The sequence below is a fragment of the Oncorhynchus kisutch genome, linkage group LG12 (assembly GCF_002021735.2).
Source record: "Oncorhynchus kisutch isolate 150728-3 linkage group LG12, Okis_V2, whole genome shotgun sequence".
Lineage (NCBI taxonomy): Eukaryota > Metazoa > Chordata > Actinopteri > Salmoniformes > Salmonidae > Oncorhynchus > Oncorhynchus kisutch.
In genome coordinates, this window is record NC_034185.2 from 47,274,241 (window position 1) to 47,302,099 (window position 27,859).

Genomic DNA, 27,859 nt, shown 5'->3' on the forward strand with positions numbered 1-27,859 from the left:
ATTCTAACACAATATATGCAATTCAGCATACCCTTCTAGTCAAATCTATTTATAGTAGAGTGCATACATTTTCATGTGGCCTTTGTGGGAATCGAACCCACGACCCTGGTGTTGGTAGCTCCACTTTCACAAATGAAATGAGTGAAACAAACCAACACAAAACAGTTGAGTACAATAGAAATACTTTTAATTTGATGTTTTATCACAGGCATCAACGTTAACAAGATAAAAAAAAAAAAAAGCTGATTTAATTCTCTCAGTTCAGTTCATTTCTCTCGCTCACTCACACGCGCATCCCCATACACACCCAATGGACAAAGAAAACACTGACAGATTCTGCTGGATTAAAATCATCATCAACCCTAGTAGACATCCTACTCTCTTCTGTACACACATACGATAGTGCACGCACACGCTTCAACTGGGGTTTTCTTGATGTCTGGAGTCACTTCTACCTGGACAATGCGGAGATCCTGAGAACGGAAGGTTTTATTGTGTGAAAATAGTGAACAGATAGGGTTACAAAGTAAATATCAGGTCGTCAAAGAAAGTGGTGTCCTAAATCAATAAGTCATTTAGGAGACGCTCTTATCCGCTAGGCTAACTACCGCCCTCATTCTTCCTGAAGTGTGTGACAGAAATTCCACCTCCAACTGGGACGCAAACTCACAACAATCAACACAGTGTACTCAAAAAGCATCAAGGCATTGTGCATGTGAACTTGTTTACCCCCCCCCCCCCCCAATGCTTTCCAAAACATTGAATGGGGAGGGAGGAACAGCACACTTCAGGGATAATTGAAAGTGGGCAAAGGACACGTGAGACTGTACTCACTGTAACTTCTCCTGCAGCAGCTCCAGCCTCTGTCGGTCTACGTAGCGAGAGAAGAGAGAGAGCAGGTTGGGAGGGGTGAAGAGAGGAGGGGACAGGGACGAGGGGGGCACATTGAGCAGCTCCCTGGTCACAGAGAACACCAACTCCGTCCTGTGAGAGAGATGGGAGGGAGGGAAACAAGCAAAAGGACACAGACAAGGTGGAGAGAGTTAGTACACTGCAACCACAATAAACAAACCTTAGTGTTTTGAACACTAAAAAAAATATGTTATAGGTTTGTAGTTGCTGTGTGTGTTTCCGAACCCTGTCGCTAGGTGGTGACATTGACCATGCATCGTTAGCTATTACCGGTAACTTATCTTTATGGAACAATTCTAGCTAATATTGATAAATGTAAAATCTAACTACAATTTTAAATTTTGCCAATCAAAAAACACACACACACACACACACACACACACACAGGTTTATGAATTAGTAAAAGGAGGGCTGTGCGCACCATCGATTGTCATCCATGAGTTGACAGTTAAGGTCGGAGCTTTGCATTCGCTCTCCTTCACTCAGGATCAGGTAAAGCAGCGTCACACCAAACTGGGAGGATGGAGAGAGGAGAAAAGGAAAGAGAGATGGTAGAAAAGGAGAGATGGGGACAGAAAGTGAGTGCACTGACTTCATGCCATCATGGGCTTATTTATCATCATTGAACCTTAACCATCATCACTGCTAGACAGAGAAAGGTGCACTATTTTGCATCATTCTAACAGCAGGCAGATTGTATAGTGGGTCAGTGCAGGTACCTTATTTTGCAACACTTTGGACAGTTGACCCTCGCTGCCTTGCAGCTCCTGCAGCAAGTCTGTGAGGGCAGCGCTAGATAGGGAAGAGATCACCACAGCAACGGGCTCCACCAACCAGCACAGCGCCTGGGGGAGATGGGAGGTGCAATTATAGACCACTTATGAGCATTATATACATCTACGTAGGCGAGTGTCTCTGTGTGGGCTTGAGCATCTCATTGAGAACAATCATTTTTTGCAATAAAGATCCGACGCTAACCAACTGTGTGTGTGTATGTGTGCCTCCATCTATACCTGGTCCTGTTTGTCTTTCTTGGCCAGGGCGTGCAGGTTCCGGGCAATCCCCATGACAACGGTGGCAGCCTGCAGCGGAGGCAGGAATGGGATGAGCCTGGAGATGAGGCGCTTTCCTTTACGCACCGACATGATCAACAGACACTGCTCGTCACTCACTCTGCGGGATGGGGGGGGGGGGGGGGGCAGTTGGAGGAGAAGGAGAGTGAGTCTGTGGTGAATATTAATGATTGGGGAAGCAAAGCCTTTCGGGACAATTAGGGGTTTCCGCCAAATTAGTGCCAGGAGGAAAAAAGTTGACTGAAACTTAACAGTGAAAATTAGTGACTGCTGGTTCGTTGATGGAGCAGTAGAGATGCAGGGTATGGGGGGTCATATTGTCACCCCCTCCTCTCCTCCGAATAATTCCAAATCGTTCCCTAGCCCCGTCGCCCTAGGCGATCGTGTACACTACCATTCAAAGGTTTGGGGTCATTTAGAAATGTCCTTGTTCTTGAAAAAGCTAAGCAATTTTTTTTGTACGTTAAAATAACATTAAGTTGATCGGAAATACAGTGTAGACATTGTTAATGTTGTAAATTACTATTGTAGCTGGAAACGGCTGATTTTGAATGGAATATCTACAGAGGCCCATTATCAGCAACCATCACTCCTGTGTTCCAATGGCACATCTTAGCTAATCCAAGTTTATCCTTTTAAAAGGCTAATTGATCATTAGAAAACCCTTTTGCAATTATGTTAGCTCAGCTGAACTGTTGTGCTGATTGAAGCAATAAAACTGGCCTTTAGACTAGTTGAGTATCTGAAGCATCAACAACTGCTCAAGCAGAATAGGAGTTGATGCCTTCACACAGCACACGCGGGCTGTCCAGAGCAAAAAGAAGTGCTCGTCAATCCACTCGCTGTGCTTATTTATTTTAAGGGAAGTGAATTACGAAAGTAAACCTTCAATAGTGAACCTACTGCTGGCTGCTGATGATAGACTGCAAAAAGAAAGCTTAAAAAACCCCACCTAGCATTCATTTTGACTAGCCTACTGGAGCCAGATAGATGTCTTTTCTGGAACGCATTAGTCTTAAAGGGGCAACGTGCTATTTTGAAATGCAAAACAATTACCTTCTCAAAATGACATATTTTAGAAATAAAATTGCAACTAATCCAATGTAATGACTTACATTGCCTAAATTATATGACACTGCTTTTTCACACCATAACAACAATATGTAGCCTATTACTAGCTACATATAGAGAGAGAAAGCATGCCAACCTAAAGCCTTGCATGACCTTAATGCATTTTAACCACCCCAAGTCCGGGGCCAGAAGGGGCCAGTGACAAAAAAAAAAAGTTAACCTGCTGAGTGTAGGGGGCAGTATTTTGATGTTTGAATGAAAAACATACCCAAATGAAACTGCCTATTTCTCAGGCCCAGAATCTAGAATACGCATATAATTGTCAGATTAGGAAAGAAAACACTAAAGTTTACCAAAACTGTCAAAATATTGTCTGTGAGTATAACAGAACTGATATTGCAGGCGAAAACCTGAGGGAAATCCAACCCGGAAGTGCGTTTTTTTCTGAAAGCTCTCTGTTCCATTGCCTGCCTTCGCTCCATTTAAAGGGATATCAACCAGATTCCTTTTCCTATGGCTTCCACATGTTATGAACAGTCATTAGACATAGTTTCAGGCTTTTATTTTGAAAAATGAGCGAGAAAGATCACATCGCGTCATTGGATGGCTGGGTGCCAGCAGCGTTTTGCATGCGCAACAGCTTGGAGCAGACATTTTCTCTCTCTCTCCTATTGAAGAAGGTACAGTCCGGTTGAAATATTGTCGATTATATATTGTAAAAACAACTTGAGGATTGATTATAAAAAACGTTTAACATGTTTCTACGAACTTTACGGATATTTGGAATTTGTCTGCGTTGTCGTGACCGCTCGAGCCTGTGGATTTCCGAACATAACATAACCAAATGGAGGTATTTTGAATATAAAAATAATATTTATGGAACAAAAGGAACATTTATTGTGTAACGGGGAGTCTCGTGAGTGCAAACATCCGAAGATCAGCAAAGGTAAGCGATTTAATTTATTGATCTTCTGACTTTCGTGACCAATCTACTTGGCTGTTAGCGGTTTGTAATGTTTTGTCTGCTGAGAGTGATGTCCTTACATAAACGCTTGGTATGCTTTCGCCTAAAAGCTTTTTTGAAATCTGACACGCCAGGTGTATTAACAACAAGCTACGCTGTGTTTTGCTATATTGCACCTGTGATTTCATGAAAATTAAATATTTTTGGTAATTTAATTTGAATTTGGCGCTCTGCAATTCAGAGGATGTTAACGGGATGGGTGCATCAAGAAGTTAATGTTGGACTTTGCTCACCTTGTCTTCCCACTCCTTCCCCTTGAGGGAGCTGTAGAGTGTGGGTCTTGTCCCCCCCCCCACCCACATACCCCATCCCTCAGTCTCACCTGTCGTCCCACTCCTTCTCCTTGAGGGAGGCGTAGAGCTGCAGCGTGTGGGTTTTGTGCTGCTCCAGCAGGGTCTCTCTCTGCTCCTCTGGCGTCTGCATGAAGCGCTTCTCAAAGTCCTGCACCTCCAGCAGCAGACTGTACATCTGATGGAGGAATAGAGAGAGGGGGAGGGAGATCACGTTAAGGTCCCCAGAGTGCAAATCTCAAGTGTTTTAGGGGGATACGTGGTAACATGAATAGTAGTGCAGCGCTTCATAGAGAATATAGGTAGTAGTACAAGTTACAAATTTGAAAGAGAGAAAAAAATAAAAATGTTATATATATTTTTTATATATATTTGCACACTATAAACGCGCCCAATAATTTTACAGGCATCACCAACATTTAGGCACATAGTACTTTCTTGTGTAGCTAGCTAGCAGTTACTAACACAAGATGGTTACGAAGAAATAATGGAGTGTCTACAGATATAACACGTTAAGAGTGAGAGCACTGCAGATGGTTCAAAACAGGCAGAGGAAGTTCAAACCAAGGTAACATATCATTAATACAACCACAGAGCTGTAGAGACAACAAGTCATTCTCCCCTTCCTTGTCTTTACCTTCTCCACAGTGTAGAGGATCTGCCGCCTCTTATTCCACACCTGTTTCTCTCTCTTCTCCTGTGTGGGACAGAGGGAGCGGTTAGAGGTGAAGAATAATGTACTTCTGCAGTGAGGAATATATATAAAATTTATGTTCAAGTTATTTCAATCTTAATAGACAGGAAAACATTTACTGAGGTCACTGGTGTGGAATCTCTAGTTTATTTTATATTTATAGGCCTACTTTTTAAACTTCGGTGCGCATTGCTCGGCCCGCCTTCTGACCCTCTGCTTCACGCTAGTGGCTCACCATTTTAGTTAACAGCTAGCTTTGAGCAGAAACTAGCTATGGCTCAATGGCTAGAACGCACTGTTCCGAGCAGCAGTTGCAGCACTAGCGCCAGCTCAAGTTGAACCCGTGGAAAAAAGAAATTTCACAAGTCAAAGAAGTGTAAATTTCATGAACAGTATGTCCTCTTCGGTGTCACCTCCTGTATTCTCTGCGGCGACTTGCTCTCAAATAATAGCATAAAACCAGCCCATTTACTACAGCACATCAGCACCAAGCCTCTTTCCTGTGTGGGTAAGACCAGTTTTCCGTTTTCAAAAGCGGTCAGAATTTAAGGTAAGTTGAGAAAAATTTAAGAAATCGACCAAAGCATTGGAAAGGCTTCATATGCTATGTCGCTACTTGCGGCCAAGTCAAAAAAGCCATTCGCAATAGCCGAGGAGTTAATTTTGTCTGCTGCTGTTATCCTCACTGAAACTATGATCGATAAGACAGCAGCTGGCACACTGAAGATAGTGCCATTGTCAAATAACACGGTGGGCTGTAGAATCGATGACATGGGCATTGATATTGTTGATCAAGTGGTGCAAGAGATAAATTCCTGTTCATTTGAGCTGCAGTTAGATGAACGGACGGATGTCAGTTGGGAAGCCCAGTTGATTTGCGTTTGTGAGATAGAGACATTTCGGAAATTAATGAGCACCTTCAGTCCGGTGAGAAGCTAACGGGGAGAACTACAGGATGAGTTTCACGTTATTGACAGCTTTTTCTCAGAAACCCTGTGAACACGTGTGCACGGATGTCGCGGCATCAATGACTGGGAGAGTAAAAAGATGAATTGCCCGCATAAAGTCAAGCCGGACGTTGAATGGAATTGCTATGATTCACTATCAAAAAAGGCAGTGAAAGTGATGGACTTTATCCAGTCCCATGAATCACCGATTGTTTGGAAGGCTCCGCGGTGACAGTGGGACTGAGTACCAGCAGCTTACTGCTTCACACCGACGTCCGTTGGCTACCCAGAGGGAAAACGCTACAGAGGCTTTTTGAGCTGCGGGACAAAGTGATCTTCTGTCTGAGCACTCGCCCTTGTGGCCGTGTTGGAGGCCACAACATTTATCCAAACTAAGTAAGTTCAAATCCTACTTCCCCGACATAGAAAACAAGTCTGCTAAACTTGACTGGGTGAGTAATCCTTTCATGACTGACAGCACCAACAACAGTCCTACCAGACTGCAGGAAAATCTTCTGTGTGTGTCCTCAGACCGTGGCCTGAAGATGAGGTACTCGGAGACAACACTGTTCTGGTGTGATGTGAAGGAAATGTACACAGAATGAACTGCTGCCCTTTGGCTCTGCAGGATTATATGAAGTGATATTTTCACCCATGACCCTAATCAAGACCACATACAACAGACTCGACTTGGAGAAATGCCCGATCACTGCCGTTGTCACCAAGACTGACAAAGATAATGAGTGAGAGACAACGTAAACTTTCCCATTGATTGGAGATGTATTGTATTGGGAGTATGTGTATAAAAGGTGATCTTTGTTTTTGTATAATTTCTCGGGAAAAAATTTAAGAATACATTAGTATTATAGTAATACTTAATTCACAGTTAAAATGACAGACTACTATTTATATTCAACATAATTTAGTCCATTTTACACCTAATCTTGGAATCACGGCGGTCGCACGCGCATGAGGGGGTACTTCAGGCAAGTTTATTTAGAGGTACAGCCCCAAAAGTGCTTGGGAACCACTCTACTACAGTATCCAAAATAACTAAATGTTGTTCTGACTCCATATCAATGTAGGAACAACTGACAGTATGATCTGGAGTAGCGAGAGAAAAACTATATAATAAGATCAAAGCGTGATAAGGGAACAGGGAACATACGTCAGAGACAAAACAGCAGGAGATAGAATGGCAGAACTCATGAGAATGGCAGAACTCATGAGACACAGGAGTTTGGAGAGATTGTGGTGTGTGTAGTAAGTACCTCGTCATCAGTGCGACTGGTCACCACTGTGTCGATCATCTTCCTGGGGTTGTTGACGCTGGACACAGTCAGCTTACCCAGTGAGCCTGCAAACTGCACTGTGTGGGGGGGGGGACGATACACACGTATGTTATAGATGCATCCTCAAAACACACAAAGGTGATGTGATGAGTATTCATTTAAAATCAGACCTTGGTTAAAATAGTATTGGTTTTCTTTCTAATACTAGATTGAGCTTGCCTGGTGCAAAGGAACCAATGCAATAGTCCCGAAAGTGCTAACCCTGCCCAGTTGGTACACCAGGGAGTGTGCCAAACGCTATTTAACTGAAACAAATATACTATTTGATCCAGGTCGTTGATCATGTATCCTCCGAGTTTTCTAATAATGATTAATGAATTACCTGGTCTGTAGGTGTGTTCCAGCTTGGCCACCTGGGGGGTGATGAGTTTGGTGGTGTGCTCCTTCCTCACGCCGTCTCGGTCTCTCTCCTGCCTCTTCTCCATCTTCTCAAAGTAATTCTGCCGGCCAACACAAAATTGGCATCCATTTATTTATACATTTGTGCATTTAATCCGCCATGGACAGGGACAACTACTGAAAAAAAGTTTCCTTATCATAGAAATCCAATTTTAAAAAATGTATTAGGATAATCCTATCATAACTATTTATTAACACTCAATTAAAAAGGTGGAACTCTGACAACAAAGGCCAGCGAGACCTATCGGTCTCCAGAAGCAGGTGAACAGGGATTGGGGTAGACAGCCAAGTGGAACTAATAAAGGATCTGAATGACAGGATTGGAACAGTGGTTTCCCTGGCATACATCCTGATCTCGTTTATGACATGCTCCCTCATTATTGGTCCAACTAGGCTGGTAGCGATCAGATAGAAATACAATGTATAGAACCAACATGCTTTTCTGTCCATGTAAGGATGGGTGTCAGCTACATAAATTATATGTTTATTTAATCCCATTCTAGGTTGGTCAGTAGGACAGAAGGTGACGGAACAATCTGATAGAAACAGATTGTGTAGAGCCGACATGCATCTCTGCAAGAGGTTGTTTCTGGTTTATAACTAACATTTCTATCTGTCTTGTTCAGAACCTCACGCCCCTACACTGACCTGGGTCGGGTTCATTAGGGAACACCGTAGAAAAACGGCTTGCAACAAAATGACAATGAGCGTTAATTGGACCAAGTCTAGGTAGTCCCAGTTTCAACCCATTTTCTTCCATTGGTGCCTAGTGAATAAAACAATAGCTCATGTTCTTTAGGGCACACAGAATAAAAAATGTTAAATTAAAAGATTTCGCACCAGAAAACTAAAACATGCGTTTCTTATGGGACCAAGTACTCGATCCCAGTTTCAGTCCATTTTGTTCCGTTTGGTGCCTAATGAACAGGACCTTGACTTTTTCCATTGACTTGGCTGTACTGACCTGGTAGTAGTAGTCATCCAGGTAGGGATCAGTGCTCTGCAGCTGCATCATCTGGATCTTGGCCACCCACTCCTTCTCCCTCTGGGTCATCAAGTTACTGTAGGGGTCTCTGCTCCGCCAGTCCCCCACACGCCCGCCACGCTCACTGGAGAGAGATGATAGAGGCAAAGTGAGAAAGAGGCTCCACAGCTGCAGGTTAGTTGAACATAATGCATTAGCAATTCAAGGAAATTTGTGAGGCAATTTATGGCAACAGCACTGTGGATGGATATGGAGGAGATGCGGATGCTGGGACAACTCAAATTATTCACACACACTTCAGTCTACATACCCTCCTCTACTCTGCATCCTCTGGGTGAGCATGCGGCGGTGCTGGGGGTGCAGGTGCGTGGTGTTGTGCCGGATGATGGGACAGGGTACGTGGTTGTGGTGGGGACCCATCCTGTGGGGAGGGGGCTGGCCGAAGAAGGGCCTGAAGCCTCCGCCGCCAGGCAGCAACGGGGGACCCTGACAGCCCCTGGGGAAGCCAGCAACCTAAGAGGGGGAGAAAGAGAGAGAAGGAATGAAAAAAAATAGAGGAAAGGGAGGCTGGCATTGAATGTGTGTTGTGGAAATTCACCACTATGGACTCAAACTCAACGTAAATGAATCAATCTTTATTAACACGTCCGGAGAAGTTCACAAACTCAATCCAAGCTTGATGAAAATTCTGAAAAGGGCGTTCCATTTCAGTCCTCATATACAAACAAGTTATATAATGATTTACATGATTCATTATTAACATTGGTTCCTGCATGCGACTGACAAGGCTTCTTCTCTTAACGGGGACTGTGAAACTCCTTTTGGTTCCCAGAGCAATGTTCTGGGCGTACTGCCAATTGGTCTGAGGTGGTCACAGTCACCTGCACCAACCAAGATCGAGTGAGAGGAGATTTCAATTCAAGGCTCTCTTCAGACAAAATGTTCCCTCACACGTGTTTATGCAAACACCCATTTTACATAACAGTATGTATATAAGTTCATAGATATGTTGTACATGTGAATCATTTTTTCTCATAGGGAATACACCCCATTCACACTCCCTACGCACCAAACGGAAGCAAAAGGTCAAATAGAGAGGGACCAAATTACCGTTGCAACAATTTTTGCTACGGTATACACTTATGAATGAATGCACCCTGGGTGGCCTAAATTTTGAGTGAGACTTGTATCTTGGTGGGGCAAATTCCCCAAACATTTTTTTTTAGATGCATACCAGCAAAGCCACAACACAATACATTCATTGGACTATAACAGTGACAAACAGTACCCACAAATTGTTAGGGCCTAAATAAAGCTGTCCCAACACCTTACCACTGTTACACCTAGCTATCAGCAGAGCCATGTCTGGCAGCGAAACTGTTCCTTCAGCATCATTAGCTGATTTGGTTGACTTCCTTAAACAAATGTGGTTTCTACTAACAATTGAGATGAACAAAAAAATGGCATAAAGGTGCGACGAGCGAATAAGAGGAAATCCGTCATTTCGATGAAGAAATTAATGAGCGAGCGAAGACGGACGTAGTCAATATAACTATTTGTTCTGCACTTTTGAAATGTACTGCGACAGAATTCAGAACATGGGCTGTTCTTACAGTGTTCTCCCTGTACACCAAGTCAGAACCGTAGGAGAAATAAAGGGGGCATATAAGCTCACAATGTAAGCTCTTACAATATTTGACGATGACATTTCTCAAAAACAGGCTATAGGCTACATGTGCACCACCAAGTCAGAACAGTAGGCTAAATTATGAGGGGAAAATGGACCAAATAATTAGGGTGAGGCACATGGGCTACTAAAAGCTTACTACACAACATACACTTGGTATTAGTTTCTTAGCTACGGCATGCATATCTTCCTGGCATATTACATCATTTATGCAGCAACATACAATACATTTGACTCACCTTGCCATTTTCACTTGAACAGGAAGGTCCTTGGTGGGCAAATTTTGTCATCAAAGTCTGGCATTCTCTGAATTCATGGTGCTTTCAAGACAACTGGGAACTCGGGAAAAAAACTGGTTGAATCATGACGTTAGTGATCTTCAGGCCGAGCTCTAGAAAGAGGCACGAGATCCCGACTTGGAATTCCGAGTTGGATGACCGCTAAAAATGTATTTGCCCAGTAGGAACTCGTTTTTTCCCCGAGCTCCCAGTTGTCTTGAACTCACTGAAGCCTGAGATTTCCAGTTCCGAGTTTCCAGTTGTTTTGAAAGCGGCAGAAGTCATGTTGAATTGACAGCATGGCCAATGTTGAATGTTTTCCTTTGAAGCTTGGAAAACAGACCCTTAAATACAGACTTGGACCACACATCCACTCCACTGAATAGCAGGCTAGTGGTTGAATAGCAGGCTTGTTTGGTAATCTTTATGTCCAGTGGCCAATGAGCATCGATACATTTGATCTATATTTACTCTTCATATGACAAGGATTGAAAAGGATGCCAGTAGGTTGTCGACTTCATTCATGATGATAGCTGATATTTTGAAAGTATGACGTTGACATGATCAGTCCAATCAAAAGGTAGATATAAAGTGATTTGATGTCATTTTATCTGTGGGCAATGACCTTGAGCCTTCTTGGATGGGCACTTCTAATGTACCTATGGCAGCACCCAAGGGGATTGAATTTACAAGTTCTCCCCCTAGAGTTTGCAGTGACATAGTGTCCCCATGAGTGACAGAACACTGAGCCAATCACGGTGAAACTAGAGAACATTACCAACCCCTACGCTCCATATTTTCCGCTGGCTGCCCCACCACAACAGAAAGCACCAAGTTAGGCAGAAACACCTGTATTTTGGAGTTGCCTTACTCAAGAAAGGAAAAAATAGAATGTTTGTATGCAGCTTTATTAACTCAATGATATATATATATATATATATTTTTTTTTTTTAAACATTATTTGCAAACTGATATGTGACACATTAATGCCAAAACAACACGCTAAACCCCACCTGACCTGAATGACGGGTCACCACTGGTTGAGTCTCACCTGAGAGTTGAGCATCTGGGCACGTTGGATCTGGGACAGAACGGGACCCACGCCGGCCGGGAATGGAGGACGACAAAGAGGAGAGTTCTAACACAGACAGAGAGAGAATCCAACTCAGAACCAACACTGACCTGGAACCTGCAGTGAGCTAGAGAGTCCATCTATGAGCCAAGCTATTGAGCCAAAACCAAGGTAGCTGCTATGGAATAATTAATATTTTGTATTTATTTATATATCCACCCTCACGGAAGTACCTGACCATGAAAAGTCAACCCTCATTCAACAATTGGTCAAAAACACCACAACAGTTCAAACAACCAAAATAAAACTTTACACTCCTCAATGTCACATGCCCCACCTAATAAAGCAAGGGAGGGCCAGAGAGCTAGTCAAAGGAGAGAGGGAGGTAGGGGGACTCACAGCCATGTTTAAGAGGGTATTGGGGGAGATGCGCTCAGGGAAGGAAGGGGGGTAGCGGTGTTGGTGGTGGACCGGGGCTCGCACATGAACGGTGGTGGGGTGGTGGATCTGCAACACACACAGGAGAGAGATTCAATACAACTAATTAGCCTATAACTGTACACAGACAGAGGGTTATCTCTGGCTTTGCAACAGATAGGATGAGAGTAGAGGCAGAAACAGGATGATAACAGCAAGCACTAATAGTATAATAGTGGTCTCCAATTTCATGCCCGTGGGCCTCCATAGTGTGACTCGGGGGCCAGATGTGGCCCGTGAACTAGAAGTTTGAGACCACTGGTCTAATAATTATGAATGGGAAAGGGGGATACCTAGTCAGTTGTACAACTGAATACATTCAACTGAAATGTGTCTTGCGCATTTAACCCAACCCCTCAATCAGAGAGGTGCGGGGGGCTACCATAATTGACATCCACGTCTTCGGCGCCCGGGAAACAATGGGTTAACTGCCTTGCTCAGGGGCAGAATGAAATTTTTACCATGTCAGCTCAGGGATTCGATCCAGCAACAGTAGTTACTTCTGCAGAATAATGCCATATTATACAAAACTACATTGAGAAGGGCAAATAACTATTTTAAATATAAGTGGGAGTATTCTGAATACAGAGAGATGAGATAACAATCCAGAATGATAACTAAAAAGAGGGAGAAAGGGCTAAATTCTCTCACTGACCTGCTGCTGATGATTCATAGCATGACTCATCGGCTGCTTGGGCGGAGTCCCGATAGGCACAGCCCTCACTGGTGGGCTTCCAATCACGGGAGAGGACGAGCGAGGCGGGGGGGCCCTTTCCGAAAAGTCCCGCCCATCCTCGCTCATAACTGGCGGAGGCCGATTGGGCAGCCCCACCTCTTTGATAATGGACATAAGTGGACTGTCCTGGAAAGAAGAGAATTCAACAATCAATAAAATTGCTTTAAACTAGACCTGTTAAGTCATTCAGAGTGCAAATCTGCCAGTTATATTGTTTTTCATGAACAGTACAGGGCCACATTCAGCAAGGCACAACGTAGCTAAACCGTTTGCAACCGAAAAGCAGTGTTCTTATTTGACAAATTCAGGAAGTACATCCCTGTTACAAAAACAGGCAGGTGTCTTACCTCCATTTGAGTGATTAGTCCAGGGGTGACGCTAACAGGCCCAAATCCCATGTTGTTCTCCCAGATATTGTGTGAGTTCATCTAAAAGAGAGGCAGAGGAAGAGAAAGTGTCAGAAGGCGCCAAGCCACCGGCGATGCATAATATTCGTCCCTCATTGAACCATCTGATCGTTCCTTCTCCAAACCCTATAACGTAGTTCTGCAGCATATAGAGAGCTACAGAATACTAGATCAGTGGTTCTCAAACCTCTCCTTGGGGACCCCCAGACATTTCAAAATGATGTGGTAACCAGTTCACCTTATTCACCTAGTCAAGACCTTGATATTCACCTGTTGCATGGGGGCACCCCCTCGGCGTAGGAGGTGCTGATGCTGCTGGTAGCTCAGCAGGGAAGGATGCAGTGGGCCCGGGGGCAGCCCCGACGGGGTCAGCTGGTGGTGGGAAGGGAGCTGGGAGGGGTGGTGGTGCTGCTGGGGCATGGAAGGGGGAGGAGGGAGACCAGTGGACCTGTCACCAGACCCGGCTGGACCACCCACGCTGGCGATGGCCGGGTCCGCCCCGAGAATCAACATGGCTAGGGACTCGGCTAGGTCGCCTCCCCCCCCCTCCTCCAGGCCCGGAGGGGGCATCGAAGAGAGGGAGTGATGTGGTGGGGGGAGGGATGACGGGTGGGGGACGCGACTGGCAGGAGGAGGGAGTTGAACGGTGGAGGAGTCTCCACCTCCCATTCCCCCCATCCCTAGTCCCCCTAGACCTAAACCTCCGAGTCCGTCGTTCTTTCGTTCTTCGAGCTCTGCGAGCCGCTTGTGCTCCTCCTGCCAGTCATCATCTGTAGGAGGTAAGTCATTCCATTATTACAGGTGTCATCCAGCTAATAAAGACTGACTGACAGGAGGAGACACACATTGGTTCTAACAATAAATCTAGGACAAAAACTTTGTCTTGACATTTCATAACCAGATCATTTTGTTCATAAGTCCACGGAACAACTTATTCGTTGTCATTCTAAATGTCCTGAATAATGGAAAGGAAAATACCGTTGGGTGTGGCGCAATAGCCTACACGATTGCACACAGTGGACTAGGCGACGCACAGAAACATATGAAAACAGCCAGCAACCGTTAAGCACACCGTCAGAACGTTGTCCCGCTGATGGCACCTCAAGGTTTCCATGGGCCCCCTTCCAGCCAATTGATAAGACTTTCCATATTGGTTCCGATCACTAGTAGCCTAATAATACTCCTCCAATCTAGAGGGATATTCAGTACGTTGCTGACAAACAGCATGTTCAAGGCCTTCGAGCGATTTGACCAGAATATCTAATGTAGTCAAAACAGAAAATGAATCAATCTGCACAGCGCCTTACTATTCAACGTATAGACTTATGTGGTTAGAGTCTACGTTTCAAGGAAATAATAATGTAGTTTTATTATATTGATCATTTGATTCTAGAGCAAATTGAAATAAAATGGTATTTAAAAGGTTTGAGTTGTTTTTTTGTTATTGAAATGTGTTTGTCATGTAGCCTAGGTTTATTTGTTATTAGTATGTTTACAGATTAGATTGTTCAAGTAAACTGTCCAACCCAGTAGGATTTATTCTGTCCGTAGAAACTAGATAGAAGCCTAGCTATAGTAGGCCCATAGTCAGGTTTAAACCAGTTCCCCAACCAGCTGTTCTACACACACTAAATCGCAACCTTTCTATTTCTATAGGCTAGCTAGTTAAGTTAAAGAGTTTCTATAAAAAAACTAAAAAGTTTTTTTTTTTTTTAAGTTGGCCTTTAGCCATCCAAACATTTTACACGATATTCTGTCCATATAAACACGTTTATTTTAGGGCATAAGTGAACCAATTTCGGCAGGCTATATACACTGCTCAAAAAAATAAAGGGAACACTTAAACAACACAATGTAACTCCAAGTCAATCACACTTCTGTGAAATCAAACTGTCCACTTGGGAAGCAAACACTGATTGACAATAAATTTCACATGCTGTTGTGCAAACGGAATAGAATACAGGTGAAAATTATAGGCAATTAGCAAGACACCCCCTATAAAGGAGTGGTTCTGCAGGGGGTGACCACAGACCACTTCTCAGTTCCTATGCTTCCTGGCTGATGTTTTGGTCACTTTTGAATGCTGGCGGTGCTTTCACTCTAGTGGTAGCATGAGACGGAGTCTACAACCCACACAAGTGGCTCAGGTAGTGCAGCTCATCCAGGATGGCACATCAATGCGAGCTGTGGCAAGAAGGTTTGCTGTGTCTGTCAGCTTAGTGTCCAGAGCATGGAGGCGCTACCAAGAGACAGGCCAGTACATCAGGAGACGTGGAGGAGGCCGTAGGAGGACAACAACCCAGCAGCAGGACCACTACCTCCGCCTTTGTGCAAGGAGGAGCAGGAGGAGCACTGCCAGAGCCCTGCAAAATGACCTCCAGCAGGCCACAAATGTGCATGTGTCTGCTCAAACGGTCAGAAACAGACTCCATGAAGGGTGGTATGAGGGCCCGACGTCCACAGGTGGGGGTTGTGCTTACAGCCCAACACCGTGCAGGACGTTTGGCATTTGCCAGAGAACACCAAGATTGGCAAATTCGCCACTGGCGCCCTGTGCTCTTCACAGATGAAAGCAGGTTCACACTGAGCACGTGACAGACGTGACAGTCTGGAGATGCCGTGGTGAACGTTCTGCTGCCTGCAACATCCTACAGCATGACCGGTTTGGCGGTGGGTCAGTCATGGTGTGGGGTGGCATTTCTTTGGGGGGCCGCACAGCCCTCCATGTGCTCGCCAGAGGTAGCCTGACTGCCATTAGGTACCGAGATGAGATCCTCAGAGCCCTTGTGAGACCATATGCTGGTGCGATTGGTCCTGGGTTCCTCCTAATGCAAGACAATGCTAGACCTCATGTGGCTGGAGTGTGTCAGCAGTTCCTGCAAGAGGAAGGCATTGATGCTATGTACTGGCCCGCCCGTTCCCCAGACCCGAATCCAATTGAGCACATCTGGGACATGTCTCGCTCCATCCACCAACGCCACGTTGCACCACTGACTGTCCAGGAGTTGGCGGATGCTTTAGGCCAGGTCTGGGAGGAGATCCCTCAGGAGACCATCTGCCACCTCATCAGGAGCATGCCCAGGCGTTGTAGGGAGGTCATACAGGCACGTGGAGGTCACACACACTACTGAGCCTCATTTTGACTTGTTTTAAGGACATTACATCAAAGTTGGATCAGTCTGTAGTGTGGTTTTCCACTTTAATTTTGAGTGTGACTCCAAATCCAGACCTCCATGGGTTGATCAATTTGATTTCCATTGCTAATTTGTGTGTTATTTGGTTGTCAGCACATTCAACTATGTAAAGAAAAAAGGGTGTGTTATTTTAGTGTTCCCTTTATTTTTTTGAGCAGTGTATATACACACACCACACACTCCACGCAATATTCTGACTTGATCAATCGCATGCAGCTCAGATTCTTTTCTTTATAGACAATGAAGAGATATCAATGTGCGAAATAATATTCATATGGCCTACTTCCCCAGCCAATCACACACACGCAGGCGAAAGAGTCGAAGACAAAGGAGTTTGCTTCTGCTGCAGAATAGAACACGTTGCGGCGGAGCTTCAGTAAATGATAACGTCTTCTGTGCCTTTGTCATTCAGAACGAGAAGAGTTTGTGGTTGGCCCAGTCTTTCATGCCACCAAACGACCGACAGATAGACATACATAGCTAAGCTAACCATATGCCTTGCATTCTGACAGTCTCAAAACAGTAGGGCTCACGCCATTTACTCAACGGATCGATTGTTTGGTCAACAGGCTGTTGGTCGACCAAGATGTTTTAGGTTGAGCAGTCTAAAATCTCAACAACAAAAAAATGTATGGCATGAGACACCCGTCGGATTCACGCCTGTCTCAGTGGACTAATTCATTGCGGAGGTCGCGGAGATGGCACACCAGTATCACCAGTACAATGTTTATGTTTGGTTATAGTAATTTCATTCAATATATTATTATTACAGTCTTTTACCGTTCTCACTGTTGGAGCGGTCACGTTGTTTGCGGACCACACAACCTAGGCAACACTTGTGAGGAACAAGTTGTTCTATTCATTGGTGGTTTGTTTGTAGCTCTCCTGTCAATGTTGAGTAAGGACACGTACCTGATTATACATTGAAGTAGGCCTAGGCTACCTGGTCTGTGCCTAAATGTAGGCCTATAAAATGTGCCCATTTGGGGATCCGATAGCATTTCCGAATGTCTTAACTCACCACCACTGTGGAACCTCAAACAGCAAGTAAACAAAGTCTGTTTTTACATCCATTGAGAATGACAATAGTTCTCCAACGTAGCCCATTTGAATAATCTTGCCAGCTCTCTCTCCCTTTCGATAACCACTCAACATGAAAGGGGGAAAGCAATTGACTGCTCTGATCTGGTGGAAACGTCATAAAATAAGCCTATCCGATTACTTCTTATTCCCTGTGTATGTTCAGAGCAGGAAACTCTTGAGGGCCCAGAATATTTTATTCAATGTTGCAAGTTTGCTAGCGCCAGCTTCAGGGTCAACCCAAGTTAATACATTGTTTCAAGTTCATTGGAGACAGGCATTGTGTAACCAATGTGATTTATAGGAGATTTACTTTTGATCAGGATATTTTCTACCTGCTAGCTGCAATGATTTTATTTGTTGGATTCACCTAGGCTATTTTTTTTTACATAGTTAGCAAGGGAAGTAAATTTTAGAATTTTGATTAACCACATGATAATGACTGCGATATGAAGACTATTATAAATTAAATATTATACAAATCATAACTGGCACTCGGATCGGTAGAAATGGTAAGATAAATTGAAATCCCAAATGGAAAAGCTTGCCGACCCCTGGTGTAGCCTATTAGCAGAGGAACAGCAGAATCTGCTTAGGCTAGCCGCAGCTGGAGGAAGAGGGTCAGGAAGAGGGTCAGGAACTGCCCCCCCCCCCCACAGCGTGCTCAAACCATTAGACAAACTCAGTAGCCTACATATAGTTTATTTTATTGATCGGTCGAAAGAACAGACGACTAGGCCGACCAAGATTTTTTGTTGTTGCCGGCGACAGTCCTCCAAAAACATACAACTTTACAATGCGTGAACTTCCTATTCTTTATGGGCTCGTTTCTCAAACATAGCTTTAGCCTAGGAGAAACATAGCTTTCGAGAACTCATGGGGGCTTACAGCCGTTCCCCCCTTTGGGTTCTCAGATGCTCCACGTGAACTACAACCCTGACGCTCTGTTTTAACGTAATCCTTTCTTGCGGTTTTGGAAACGGTTGGAACTTAACTTTTGTACCAGCGAGAAATAATCTTTCAAATACAAAAGCTACACTTACTCTACGCTGTTTTGCAAAGTTGCACCCGGCAGTAAAACAGCCTCTCGCTGAGCTACCACACATCCTCTCACCTTGCGCTCGCATTTCCATTAGACCATTCCATATTTCTGGTCAGAACCAGGTGTTATTCAAAACACAGCTGGGGTGCAACTTTGCTAAACTTTTGTATCAGAAAAAGTATGAAAGTGACTCTCCAAATGTTTCCAAAACTCTATCGTGTGCTAGGTGTATTTGCGATTAGACAGAGAGCATTTCCCTCACAAGGCTAAAGGAGTCATCCAACGGCCCAAGGTTATTATAGTCTTAGGTGTTTTAGTCGGTTGACGGGCAATTGTGACTCACCGATGGCTCCATCTCCGAAGGTGTCGTCGTTAAACTGGTCAATCTCATCTTCTTCTTCTACCAGCCCCTCCTCCTTCTCCAGGGTACAATCTTCATCAAGGGACTGGAGGGAGAGAGAGATGAAAGGAAGCAAGGAGTTAGGAATGAGAGAAAGGAAGGCAGGCGAGAGAGATAGGACGGAGAAATGAGGTATGAGAGAGATATGGACAGATGACAGAGAATCTGAGAAGCAACAATAGATGTAGATAAATGGGATATTGACTGTTGCTGAAGGGTGAGGTCATCAAGAAAAGAAAAGATTTAAGAAACAAGTCTAGAATATTGTTTTTCGTCAAGAAAAATATTTTCTTTACACAAATGTCAGAAATAGGATTCCAGATAGTAATATTCTGGTCAGATTTTCAGATTTCTTAGCAAGCTCCTCAAGCAGAGACTGACCTTATCCGCAGATATGGCTCTTGAGCACAATATTACAGATGACCCTCAATTTGACAGCGAATTATTAGAACCCCGTAGAAATACTATTGTGACCATTTCGAGAACCCACGTGGATGAGAGGTCAATTTTGCCAGCTAACGTTAGTTAGATCCACAACAAGATTGATTGGTGCCACTAGTTTAGAAGGTGGTAGCCCAAGATGTAACGTTACTGTTAAAAAGTTAGACGCTAAAGCTAAGAAAATGCTAGTTTAGAAGATGTGGAAAAGAACAGTTCAGCATTTCACAGGCAGTGATGTGCCCTTTACCAATCGACTTACCTGTCAACTATTACTTGTATTTCGCTTACAAAGTGGCCGCACAGTCAAACATGAGCCATCTATCTAGCCATCTCATCCCCTATCAAGACAATGTTTCCCAGCCAAGATAGCGATCCAGAAAAGCTAGCTAGCTAACGTTAGCAGGAAAGGCTGCGCAAACTAGCTAACGTTAGCTTGTTACATCACACGGTATCCAAGTCGACAGTATCAAACTCGGCACATTTCCTAAAAAAATAAATGCACCATTCTTTAGTGTTTGACTTTTACGTTAGAAAAAAATAATCAAAGCCACATAGTGTTGAGCCCGAGAGCCATGACCATACTCAGTTCACTGGACACACAGCAGGCCCGTGATGGGCGGGGGACAGTATGCCAGGGAAAGCCTGGTGCTTGGTAGGCCGCACGGAGGAATTTTATCAACGGAGTCGATAAACAAAACCCCAAATCCCCCAGAAAATTGATATATTGGCCACATTTCAACTCGTCTTGAGGGAACGCTTGCTAAAATGTCTACAGAAATTGCCAGACGTAATATAAACACTGCTCACCTGAAAACGGAACATGTATCTTTAGTCCGTGAAAGGTACAATTCTCCCAAGTGTCTCTTGAGGAAGGCTGCGCGCAAATTACGCAAGTCCGCGTGAGCGCGGCAAGGTCTATGTGCACGAGTACGTACGCAGGGAGCGGCTGCGCCGCACGGCTTGCAATTACTTTTTAGTGCATGCATTTTATTATTATTTATGACTAGATTCAATGTGGAATTGACATACATTTTAACATTGCCTTCAAATTCATGCTGGGTTAAAAGTTACATAAAACATTATTGTGCACTCGAAGTAATTTACAGTAGCGCTAAATGCAGACATGAAAACACACGAAGTCCAGATCAAGGTTCTAATAACAACGTTTCAGTTTTGTTTCCTCAGCTTGAACCCATGGTAGTCCCTCCTCCTGTTACCTAGGCAACTATCAGTCAGTTGCATAAATCTACTTGAATAACCAGTCTAGCAGTGGCAGACTAGTCACCACATCTTCAGAAAGTAGTGGAGAGGGAGGCCACACACCGTAAATAAGGTACTAACTTCAACGTGTGTGTGTGGGTCTGTGTGTGAGTGTATGTATGTTAGTGTGTGTGTGTGTCCGTTCTTGCGTGTGTGGGTCTGTGTGTGAGTGTATGTATGTTAGTGTGTGTGTCTGTGGGTCTGTGTGTGAGTGTATGTATGTTAGTGTGTGTCCATGCTTGCGTGTGCGTAGAGTTTATCTATGCAACAGTGTGATACGAACATTATTATCTGTTGGTGGGTGTTATTAGCAACCTACTTGTTTGGAAACCGTTTTTTTGATATTGGTTTTAATACTCTACTGATGCCTGAATATCTCTTTCTCTCTCTCTCTAGCTATCTCTCCATCCCATCTTTTATCATCCCTACAGTTCAAGATGGTGCGGTCTGTCAGAGAAGAATGTAGTCAGCTGAGCACCATACAAGACCTGAAGGACTCTGGCTTCGGCCGTCCTCCCCCCCGACACGGCCTCAAGCTCCTCTTCTGGTTCGCCAACGAGTGCGTGGCGTTCAATCACCACGGCAACATGCTGGTAAAGTGCCACCCTGAGAGAGGCGACTTCGGCTTCCACTACTTTGGCAACTTCGAGGAGATTCTCCCAGTTCTATCGCGAGACCGCAGGGAAAGCTACTTCGAGGTGGGCAACCTGAACACAGAGACTTATTCCAAAGCCGAGGACCTACCGGACTACGTGAGCCAGGACTACGGGCTTTCCCTGGGCTACCGCCTATGCAACAAGGACCGCATCATCATCAGGCTGAAGCAGGGGGATGTGAAGGCCACCTATGTCACCGAGCACAAGGAGAACGGCGGCCGGGGGGAGTTTGACTCCGAACGCACCCACCTTGTAAATCCGGATTTGATCCGCATCATCCAGGATCCTGAGCTGGAGCTAGCGACATTCCTGGACCAGACGGGCTACATGGGACTGTCTCTGAGAGAGCGCCTCCTCAGAGCTTTCAAGGTATTCATGTTGTTTGTGTCTTCTTGGCGATTGCTTCTGTTATTTTGAGCATCTCAGGGAATTTGTAGAGAGACACGTCTGATATTAGCCGTTGTGCGTTTATAGGTTAGGTCATAGGTCATATAGGAAACACAATAGTTATATTATTATATAAATAGTCAAATAGTTATGCTACAAATAGTATGTTATCATTTGTAACAGATGATATATTATCTGTTTAAAAACATTCTTTCTGTGATTATTTTTTGTAAAAAAAAAGAAAAGAAGAAATACGTCTCTTGTCGTTGTTTCATTATAGAAAAAAATGTAATCTCTGTTGTCGTTTCATTATAGAAAAACTCGGATGTCATCTCATGGGAGTATGACTCCGAACCTTCCCAACCCTCAGAACGATCTGGTTCAGACCATAACACTTGGGATCTGGAGCAGGGCCAGACCACCTCCCAGACGGGACTCTGCACCAGATCTTGCAAAGTCTTTAGTGTATTTGCTGTCATCCTAATGGTTCTCCTGGTCATCACTGTGATTGTTTTGGTCATCTTAGGGAAGTTGTAGAGATAGCAGTCATTGTAGCCGTTGTGCTGCTGCTGGTCCATCAGAGTTGGGGTCAATTCCATGTAAACTCAGTCAATTACACATTTTCCGAACAGTAAAGCTTTGGGAAATGACTGAATTGAAATCTAATTGACCCTAACCCTGAGGTTCGTAGATCGTAAATAAAATAATTGTATTATTATGTTTTATGATTATGTTAACTCAATACTTATAACTCTTGTCTTTTCTCACTGACACTGATTTTTCACGTATTTTCTTTCCAAAGACTGTGATATGTGGTTGTCGTTACATTCCTTAGTCGAATGCACTGACTGTTAGTCGCTTTGGTAAAGAGTGTCTGCTATCTTACTAAAATATGAAATGTAATGTTATTTTTTAAACTCTTTTTGTAATCAATAAGATAATGGTTTAGAATAAAATACAAAAGAAGACAAGTTGTATAATTTGTCTTTATTTCACCTCTGTGATATATTTCTGTTCTTTATACAAATAGGGAACAGGAACCTCTCTAACACACACGCACAAGCACAAGCACACACACACACACACACACACACACACACTACATAAACACTTGACCTTTGTCACCTCATTGTCATTTGGACTGAAGTCAGAGCATCACTGAGACAGACAGCATACAAAGAAATCGACAGACTATACACACAGTACCCGTTATTATCATCATTGAGATATGGAAATAGAAGAGGACATCTATGCCAATGTAGAGGAGATCAGTGTGAAAGACTGTGATGATCTGGCTGCAGGTTATGAGACTTTACACCAGATTCCACAGGCTGGAACAAGTAAGTGTGTTTCACGGATTCTTACTGAGAGTTATGACTTGAGTGACACACACACACACACACACACACACAGACTTTGATAATAAATAAGAAAGTGTAAACCAGACCTACAATAAGAGCTGCTCTAAAGAGTCCAAAGACATGGCAGATTCACACATATGGTGGATGGAATCTGGATGCTGTGGAATGTGCTGTAGAAATGGTCAAACTAAATGGTAAAACTATCTTGGGAAGAGACTACAGTGAAAATATGAATGACCTTTAGAGGGACACATTTACTTGATTTACACATTTGAAGCAAAACAAACAACAATGTGAAAATCAAAACGATCTGATAGTTTGAATCAGGGGCGTGCGGAGAATTTAGCATTTTTCAAACACCTGAAACAGCTTTTTCCTGTAATCTAGAGCCATAATCAATGTGCTTAATTCTATGTAAAAAAAGATGCTTATTTTTCTGGCGTTAGGTTCTAATTATCAGAGTAAGAACTCGACAGACACTGTGAAAGCTTAAACCAAGGTAATTCATCCCAGAGGATCGAACAGCTGTACCGACAAAGACATGGTTCCACCAGTGGTGGTATAAATACCCCACTTTGTGTGGAGTCTCCTCCTTCTCACTAAACGTTTAATCTTTTTTTGCTAAGCAGGAAACGAAGTGATACGGGCAATAAACTGTTCCTTCTCCCTTAACGTGACCTGACCTGACCTCGGCCCCCTTATCCACGGCTCTCTCCCTATAAGGACACAAGGCGAGACCCAAATGCAGACACAGGAAGAGAGAAAAGGCAGAGTGGTCAGGCAGGCAGGTTCAGAGTCAGGATGGCAAGGGTTGAAACCAGGAGGACTAGAACCAAAAGAGACTGGGGAAAAAAATAGGAGCAAGGAAACAGCTGGTTGAATTGGCAAACATGACGAACTGGTACAGAGAGACAGGAAACACAGGGAATAATACACCAGGGATAATAATCGACACCTGGAGGGGGTGGAGACAAACACAAGGACAGGTGAAACAGATCAGGGTGTGACACTCCCCCTTATCAATGCCTGCCACATGCGATCGTTCTCCCTGCACTCATTACTTTCCAAGCTTAATTGCACCCACCATAACCCTTCCTCCTACAGATAACCATTAACCTCTGGTGTAGACCCTAGACTATGGCACCCCTCACGTCTCTATTATAACTAATGATTAATAATATTTAAAGTTTAGCAATCTGAACCCATCACTGTATATCTAAGCATATCTCTTGAGCTGTCTGTAATCCTCCTCTCCTGACTCTTTTATGAGGTTTGGAGATTGGGATCCTATCTCGGCTAGCTAAAGCCAACTTCATAAAATTGCTAGGTGGCTAGCAGTATTATAGAGAAACAACAACAACAAATGTACAGTTTACTTTTTTTTTTTTACATGACAAATTTGAGGGGGCATGGTACCTCTGGTTTGAATTTATTTTCAGTCATGTGGAAGTGGGACTGAGTTGTGGAAGACAGAATTATTGTTGACTGGAGCATCAATTCCTCATTGTATCAGAGTAGCCTTGGTTTGTGAGGTAGAAGAGAATAGATGAGGATGAGGTCAGATGTATGTAACCGCTTGTTTCTCTACACCTGCAGGACTGAAGCATGACAATCAGAACTGTCAGCCTTACAAGCTGGCTACAGTTTCTCTGGGACTGCTGTGCCTTCTCCTACTAAGCACAGTCATAGGTCTCTCTGTGCTCTGTGAGTATTCCATTCTCACATGTTGGGCTTTAGGTTGAGTGCAGTTATGCGTGCGTAAGAAAGTTAACAACAGAAGGATAACAGCTCTCTCTTCCGTCACAGATGACGATGACTACAATCAACTGTCCAGAACTCAGTATCTCCTAACAGCCAACCACACCACAGAGCTTCAGACTAGTTATGAAAACCTGACTAAAGAGAAAGAACAGTTGGAGAGGGAGAGAGACCAGTTACAGATCAGTTACAAAAGCTTGACTATAGAAAGAGACCAGTCACAAACTCATTATAATACCATAACTAGAGAGAGAGACCAGTTACAAAGGAAAATTTCAGAGCAGGAGAAAAAGATATCAGAAGAACTGGGTGAGTATCAATTCCATGATAATAACTGTGAATTTGAGTTGATTATGACATGTTGAAAGTCGTTTTCTGTATGTATGACTATATTCATCACTGTACTTTCTTTCTGCAGGATGCTGCCCTGACGGTTGGAGGAGATTCAGATCTAGCTGCTATTACCTTTCAACAGAGAGTAAAACTTGGACTGAGAGCAGAGCAGACTGTATAAGGGGAGGAGCAGACCTGGTGATCATAAACAGCAGAGAGGAACAGGTGAGAGGTTCGGAGGAGCAGAAAGAAAGGGGGAAATAACGAATGAGAGAGAGAGAGAGAGAGAGAGAGCGAGACAGACAGACAGACTAAACATACCAACTATGTTATTTTCAGGCGTTTCTAAACAAAATGGAAAAAGATGTGCACTTCTGGATTGGTCTGACTGACTCAGAGATGGAAGGGTTCTGGAAATGGGTGGATGGAACAACATCAGCAACAACGTGAGTAATATTGACTTCTTGTCGTTTCTTTTTGAAGCGTATTGTTTCTTGAACTAATATCATGTTGATATCATTTTCTGCTGAACTGGTTCTTAGGTTCTGGAGAAGAGGAGAGCCAAATAATACCGATGGGGAGGAGGATTGTGTGGTATTCAACGGGTTCATTAATCTGTCTTGGGACTGGGAAATTATTCAGTCATGGAATGACCAGCCTTGCTCAGTGAGTACTCAATGGGTATGTGAGAGCAGTGTCATAACAAATCCATCCACAACAGGAGAATAATATCTGAATTCCCTTTTGAGTTAGGAATTGTATTATTAGTTAGCAATTGTATTGTTAAAGATTATTGTTGAAGTGTAATTTAAATCAATTATAACATTAGTTATGATTTGTAATGATTGTTCTTATGATTAGTAATGACTGTAGTTATGATTTGTAATAATTTAATTGATATAATATAGAATTAATTATAAAGAATCATAGTATTATGTCAAACTTATGTGAAACTTTAACCTGAAAGCTAATGTAGTGAATTGACATGCAGGGTCAAATCTAATCTAGTCATCTAACAGTGAACTGTGAACATGGCAAGTGCCATGCTTCAATTTGTGTTTATTTCTTTGTCAGATGGGATGATAATTATAGGCTACTTACTAATTCATTTTAGCTCCTAGTGGATGATATTAAATACATATTTTGAAAGCTAACAGAAAATACATGTTGAATTGTATTGTACATCAAAGGCATAATTCCTCTGTCTATGTGATACATAATATAAACTTTTTTACAACTGTTATTGTGTTTTATTCCCCATTGAATATTGTTGTGTTTCTTCATATCTCTCTCTCTCTCTCTCTCTCCCTCTCTCTCTCTCTCCCTCTCTCTCTCTCTCTCTCTCTCTCCTAAACACATTTGTCACCTCATTTCAATTTGCAAATGCAGATAGTCTGGTTAGCCATTTGATTAGCTGTTACGGAGTCTTATCTTGGGGATAAAAGCTTGGCCCCAGTGATGTACTGGGCCGCACGCATTACCCTCTGTAGTGCCTTGTGGTCGGATCTGAGGACCCATGCCAAGGCTTTGTCGTGCCCTGTTCAAGACTGTCTTGGTGTGTTTGGACCATGATAGTTTGTTGGGGATGTGGACACCAAGGAACTTAAAGCTCTCAACCTGCTCCACCACAGCCCTGTTGATAAGAATGGGGTCGTGCTCTGTCCTCCTTTTCCTGTAGTCGACAATCATCTCCTTTGTCTTGATTGCGTTGCGGGAGAGGTTGTTATCCTGCCACCACACGGCCAGGTCTCTGACCTCCTCCCTATAGGCTGTCTAGTTGTTGTCGGTGATCAGGCCAACCACTATTGTGTCGTCAGGCAAACTTAATTATGGTGTACAGGAGGGGAATAAGCACGCACCCTATGGGGCCCCCTTGTTGAGGATCAGCATTGCAGTTGTGTTGTTGCCTACCCTTACCACCTGGGGGTGGCCAGTCAGGAAGTCCGGGTTCCAGTTGCAGAGGGAAGTGTTTAGTACCAGGGTCCTTAGCTTAGTGATGAGCTTTGAGGGCACTATGGTGTGGTATGCAAATTGGAGTGGGTCTAGGGTTTCTGGGATAATGGTGTTGTGAGCCATGACCAGCCTTTTCAAGACATTATAAAAAACTGCGATGAGGACATAGGGACATTTTATCAACACAGACATCAACACATTGCACTGAGAAAAGGAAACACATTGCTGTTGGATATAAATGGAAATAAATGTGTACTCAAATGAAAGATGTACTACATACAGAGGGGACATGGAGACATGTTGCTGACACTAACACACTGCTAATACTAAAGACATGTATAATATTATCACCTGTTAGAAGTATGTATGAAACGCTGCAAATGCTGCAATGTTTTATAAATCAATAAATCAATCAGAATCATGTTTTATATTATCATACTTTGTCTTTCTATGTAGTAATGACACATTTCCCACAAAACAAATTCATTTTGAATTGGAACCAAATTATTTCCTGGAAATGGCAGTAGAGGAGGACAGAATTTCTGTTACGGTCTGTCTGTGTGTGGTTGAAGACCACAGACGTTTTTTGT

At 43.5% G+C, this 27,859-nt stretch overlaps 3 protein-coding genes across 3 annotated transcripts; 2 read left to right on the forward strand and 1 right to left on the reverse strand.

The window, feature by feature from the left end:
• Positions 1–170: 170 nt before the first annotated feature.
• LOC109901075 (protein PAT1 homolog 1) lies at positions 171–20,490 on the reverse strand. Its single transcript, XM_020497094.2, has 18 exons — positions 20,369–20,490; positions 19,064–19,166; positions 13,675–14,174; positions 13,345–13,425; positions 12,917–13,123; positions 12,184–12,291; positions 11,764–11,850; positions 9,058–9,260; positions 8,727–8,871; positions 7,686–7,803; positions 7,283–7,380; positions 5,008–5,067; positions 4,403–4,548; positions 1,926–2,085; positions 1,632–1,757; positions 1,334–1,425; positions 835–984; positions 171–473 (listed from the first exon to the last, which is right to left on the reverse strand). Exons 1-18 carry the CDS (start codon positions 20,381–20,383, stop codon positions 452–454), a joined length of 2,421 nt encoding a protein of 806 aa, XP_020352683.1. The 5' UTR covers positions 20,384–20,490; the 3' UTR covers positions 171–451.
• Positions 20,491–20,759: 269 nt separating this feature from the next.
• LOC109900341 (uncharacterized) lies at positions 20,760–22,835 on the forward strand. The gene is made up of 3 exons (XM_020496030.2): positions 20,760–20,894; positions 21,218–21,846; positions 22,180–22,835. Exons 2-3 carry the CDS (start codon positions 21,259–21,261, stop codon positions 22,399–22,401), a joined length of 810 nt encoding a protein of 269 aa, XP_020351619.1. The 5' UTR covers positions 20,760–20,894; positions 21,218–21,258; the 3' UTR covers positions 22,402–22,835.
• A 169-nt stretch (positions 22,836–23,004) lies between these two features.
• On the forward strand, positions 23,005–26,559 carry LOC109900343 (C-type lectin domain family 4 member E-like). The gene is made up of 6 exons (XM_020496031.2): positions 23,005–23,204; positions 24,822–24,929; positions 25,032–25,292; positions 25,402–25,541; positions 25,656–25,762; positions 25,859–26,559. The coding sequence occupies exons 1-6, from the start codon at positions 23,093–23,095 to the stop codon at positions 26,043–26,045; spliced, it is 915 nt and encodes a 304-aa protein (XP_020351620.1). The 5' UTR covers positions 23,005–23,092; the 3' UTR covers positions 26,046–26,559.
• Positions 26,560–27,859: the final 1,300 nt, after the last annotated feature.

What these genes read in the sequence shown, in the direction of transcription:
- LOC109901075 (XM_020497094.2), bottom strand. An exon ending in CTTCGGAGATGGAGCCATCG is followed by an intron (nt 14,175 to 19,063) that starts GTGAGTCACAAT and finishes TACCTCCTACAG; the next exon opens with ATGATGACTGGCAGGAGGAG. An exon ending in GGAACACACCTACAGACCAG is followed by an intron (nt 7,381 to 7,685) that starts GTAATTCATTAA and finishes CCCCCCACACAG; the next exon opens with TGCAGTTTGCAGGCTCACTG.
- LOC109900343 (XM_020496031.2), top strand. Translation starts at nt 23,093, where the DNA reads ATGGAAATAGAAGAGGACATCTATGCCAATGTAGAGGAGATCAGTGTG. An exon ending in AAAGATATCAGAAGAACTGG is followed by an intron (nt 25,293 to 25,401) that starts GTGAGTATCAAT and finishes TTCTTTCTGCAG; the next exon opens with GATGCTGCCCTGACGGTTGG. An exon ending in GGAACAACATCAGCAACAAC is followed by an intron (nt 25,763 to 25,858) that starts GTGAGTAATATT and finishes ACTGGTTCTTAG; the next exon opens with GTTCTGGAGAAGAGGAGAGC.
- LOC109900341 (XM_020496030.2), top strand. Translation starts at nt 21,259, where the DNA reads ATGGTGCGGTCTGTCAGAGAAGAATGTAGTCAGCTGAGCACCATACAA. An exon ending in GCCTCCTCAGAGCTTTCAAG is followed by an intron (nt 21,847 to 22,179) that starts GTATTCATGTTG and finishes GTTTCATTATAG; the next exon opens with AAAAACTCGGATGTCATCTC.